Consider the following 3,849-nt stretch of genomic DNA (forward strand, 5'->3'; position numbering starts at 1 on the left):
CTCAAAGCTGCTGTTTCTTCCTCAGCCACCCCAAAAGGGTTGAGTTTAACCCAGCCTTGGGCTCCCAGTCGGTGCTGGTGCTACGCCGGGCAGCAGCGTGCACAGAGCCAGCAGCTTCTCCAGACACCATCAGCACGCCAGTATATCAGGACGTGCCCAGAGGTGCTCAGTGACACACTCCCAATTAAAAAGATCTCTGAGCCCTGCTAATGAGCCTTCTGCCAGCAGAATTTAAAAGATGCCATCACGAACGCACGCTCTCCTGCCCAAGCCCTCTGCTCACCAGCATCCCTCTCCAGCATTGCCGAGGGGACGGATCCAGCTGCAGCCGAGCCGTGGGGTTACACCCTGCCCACCGCACTAGCTCAGCACTCGAGGAGCCCACCCCACCCGGGGGTGTGGCTCTCACCATCGGTCCCCAAACCCACCTGCTCTGAGGGGTCACAGGTGGGTATAGGGGGACCTGCAGGCAACCCCAGGGGACACCTGCAGAGATGGGCTAACGATGCACGGGGACATCCCCACCAGCCACCTGCACTGCTCACGATGGCAGGCAGGGATCCACCGCAACAGTCTCTGTTCGCATCCTGAGTCTTCCTCCCTACAGTCAGCCTAAGCCCCAAGGGGTACCAAGCCCCCAGAGACAACGATCCCTGCACATGGAGACCCACCATCAGCACAAAGAGCATCTCCCCAGCAGAACCACATTCCTGTGGCTGATTTCCAGTAGAGAGGAAGAGGAGGGGCTCTCAACTTGTGCAGAAAATAAAGCAGAGTATTACCACTCATGCTGCCCCTCATCTGACTAAGCATCAGCCAAGCTACCAAGTATGTGACTGCACAAGCCACACAGGTCATGCAAAGGAGGAGGAAGTCCTCCTTGCCTTCGGCCCCGCTGGCACAGGACTGGCTGAGCTGTAACCATGTTCCTCTTCCACAGCACGAAGTATTCCCCACGCTGTTTCCTACAGCTCCCCGGAAGGAAAGGAGGGGAAAAATACCCCCAGACATGGTAGAGCCATGTTACACCTTCAGTGGGTGAAGAAAGCAGGAAAAAATCAGAAGCAACTCAGCCACCAAACCCCAAAACCAGATTGGTTTCCCTCCAGACTGGCCCTGTGGTTTGCTCACCCGGCCAAAGTGGAGAGCCCAGGGTAGCTGCTGGGGGAGCCTGGCCATGCCCCACCGCTGCCGGCAGAGACCTGCCCACCCCTCTGAGCACGGGGCGAGCTCTTGGGCAAAGCCGGCTCCCACTGCCCGGGAAGGGACTGCACTTTCTGCCCGCGTGGACACGGGGCTGCCCCGGGAAATCCTCCCCACTGCAAGGCAGCAACTTTCTGGGTGCTTGGAAGACGCATAACGAGCTGTGCCGCGAGCGCGGCGTGACTCGCCTTGGCAGCCCTCGCACCCACCGCTGCTCGTAGGCGGCCAGCACCCAGCGCTCGATGCGGCAGATAAACACCATTGCTGACGGCACGACCAGGGCAGAACCGAACATAAATGTGACATCTCGAGTGCACAGCTCCGGTCTCTATCCACCACCCCCCCCACGCCAGGGCCTCCCCCAGACTCACTCCAGTCAGGGTGTCCGTCCTGGGGGGACCAAGGGTGCCAAACTGGGGGGCGGGCAGGGAAAGGCAGCAATGGTAGCAATGTTGGCTGGGGCAGAAGACACCTGAGGGTGCCGGCCAGCGTCTGCAACGTTTCCTTATTGCCAGCCTGGCCCTTGTTCATACCAAAGGGGAATTAATTGCTCAGGTTAAATGCTGGACAGAAGTTTCACTTTCGCTTCCAAGCGAGCTGAGCAGCCGGCGCCAGCTCTGGGTACGGCACTGCCGCGAGCTCGGGCACTTCTTAACACCTCGGTTTCAGCAAGAGCCTGCTGCGATGGGGAACGGAATCCGTGTGTGAGCACATCCCAGAGCACACGGTCCGGGGATGGAGCCCAGCATGCCAACAGCACCGCCAGGAAGTGCAAGACCACCCCACTTTGCTTCAAGCTGGGTGGCAGCCATGGAGCAGGATGTGTCCCAGGAAAAACCCCCACAGCCGCAGCAAAAGCCCTCCTGGTATCACAGGTCCCCTCCGTGACCCTGGCACTATGCGGGCAAACACAGATTACCCCACCAGGCAGCTCGTTAAAATCACGCACTGAGTCCACAGACTGAAGGGCAACTGTGTTTTGCACCAGTTGAAACACAGCTGGAAACCCCAGCAGCTGGAAATCCCAGCCAGTGCAAGAGACACAGCATCTGCCCCAGGTGAAGCTGGCAGAGCTGGACAAGCTTCCAGTTGCCACAGGGCCCTGGTCCACCCTAGCATCACCCCTTCCCCACATCCCCCTTCGGTCCTGCCTCTCCTGCGGTGCCCAGATGAAAAAGAGCCAAAGGAGAAATGATCCAAACCAGCCCAACCACCCCTTTCGGGATCATGGGCACCTCCACCCTTCCCACAGGAGCCCCAAGCATGGCACAGCCCAGCGATGGCATGGCACAGCTGGTCTGGGGGCCACCCCTCGCACCCCTTGCACCCAGGGGGTTTGCAGAGCCCTGCCGCGCAAATTGCAGCCTGCAACGTGCAAGCACAGCAGCAGCCGGGGCGTGGACGAGTTCGGTGGCTTCAAATTAGTGCTTGGGAGTTGGAGGAAGAAGCGAAAACAAAACAACAGCAGAAACGTGGCAGGGCACCGGATTGCAGCCCCAGCGCCCCAAGGAGACAACAGCCCACAGCCCTCTGCGTCATCACAGGGACACAGCGTCCACCACCTCGGGCAGAGCTGGGGGCCGTGGGGAGGAGGAGGAAGGTGCCCCTGCTCAGCCCCCTGCAGCGGCATGGGGAAGGCAACAGCTGCCAGTCACCCGCACCCCCCGTCTTCCACCACGACACGCACGGCAAGCTGCAAAGCATCTTGGCATCACCATCTGGGTGACTGGGCTTGGCATCCCCCTCCACCAAAGCGGAGGGGCTGGGGGTGATGCCGGCAGCGTGGGCAGCCACTGCACCAGGACCAGCGGCCAGCCGGGATGCAGCTCCCTGCCTGCCCTGTTTTGTGGGCACAGGGGCAAAAAGCTTCCCCATCCCTGGTCCCGATGGTTGCCACGGCTCCCTTGCTAGAGAACAAGTTTCACGGCATCCAAGATTCGAGTTCATTATTTATGTCTCACTTGAGGTCTTCGCATTCGCGAAACTTTCTAAATAATTTATGTGTGGTGTATAAGGGAGGAAGAGGGACACGTTTTGCTGAAAAACCAGGTCACTCCTCATACCAGCCAAGCGGCAAAGAGACAATAGAAATAGGCACAGATACTCACTGGGGGAAAAAACCCAGTATTTATATATATCCACACACTCCAGAGACGCCCTCGGCACCAGAGGATAGTTAGCAAGACCAGCCCTTTAGCAAATGAAGGTTATTTTCAACCTTCTGAATTGACTCTTCTTTTAGATGAAGGAGAAAGCACTGTGGATCAGTCCCACGCCTCTCCACACCTTCAGAGAGCAAAAGCAGGGTGGCTGCCCAGGAGCTCTTCCATCAAACCCAGAGAGAGACTTTCTTACGTGTCTTTATGCCAGCCTCACCATCCTGGTGTCGGTGACACAGGGACCGAGAGGGGCCAAGCAGGGACCAGGAGAGCGCCTCTGCCCAGAGCTGAGGAGGAGTTCTCCTCCCTCCTGTATCTTCCTCCCTGCCACACAACCATGCCATGGCCCCCTCCAAGCCGCCCCTCTGCCTCGCTCCTCAAGGATACACAAAGAGTTACATTCTCCTCGCACTTGTCTTAAAGAGGATGTGAAACATTCAGCAGAAAACACAAGAGGAAGGAAAAGGAGAGAGGATATTGCCAAGAC

General features: G+C 58.4%; 1 protein-coding gene across 1 annotated transcript in view; it reads right to left on the bottom strand.

Annotated features, from left to right (window-relative positions):
* LOC104489758 (rho GTPase-activating protein 26-like) overlaps positions 1 to 1,465 on the bottom strand; it is a gene marked incomplete at its 3' end in the record, with an annotated part of 23,898 nt that extends 22,433 nt beyond the window's left edge. Inside the window, exon 1 of the mRNA XM_010131959.1 lies at positions 1,392 to 1,465. Coding sequence (XP_010130261.1) covers positions 1,392 to 1,465 — 74 coding nt within the window. The remainder of the gene's footprint in view (positions 1 to 1,391) is intronic.
* Positions 1,466 to 3,849: the final 2,384 nt, after the last annotated feature.

This window comes from Buceros rhinoceros, unplaced genomic scaffold (genome assembly GCF_000710305.1).
Source record: "Buceros rhinoceros silvestris isolate BGI_N320 unplaced genomic scaffold, ASM71030v1 scaffold10082, whole genome shotgun sequence".
Taxonomy (NCBI): domain Eukaryota; kingdom Metazoa; phylum Chordata; class Aves; order Bucerotiformes; family Bucerotidae; genus Buceros; species Buceros rhinoceros.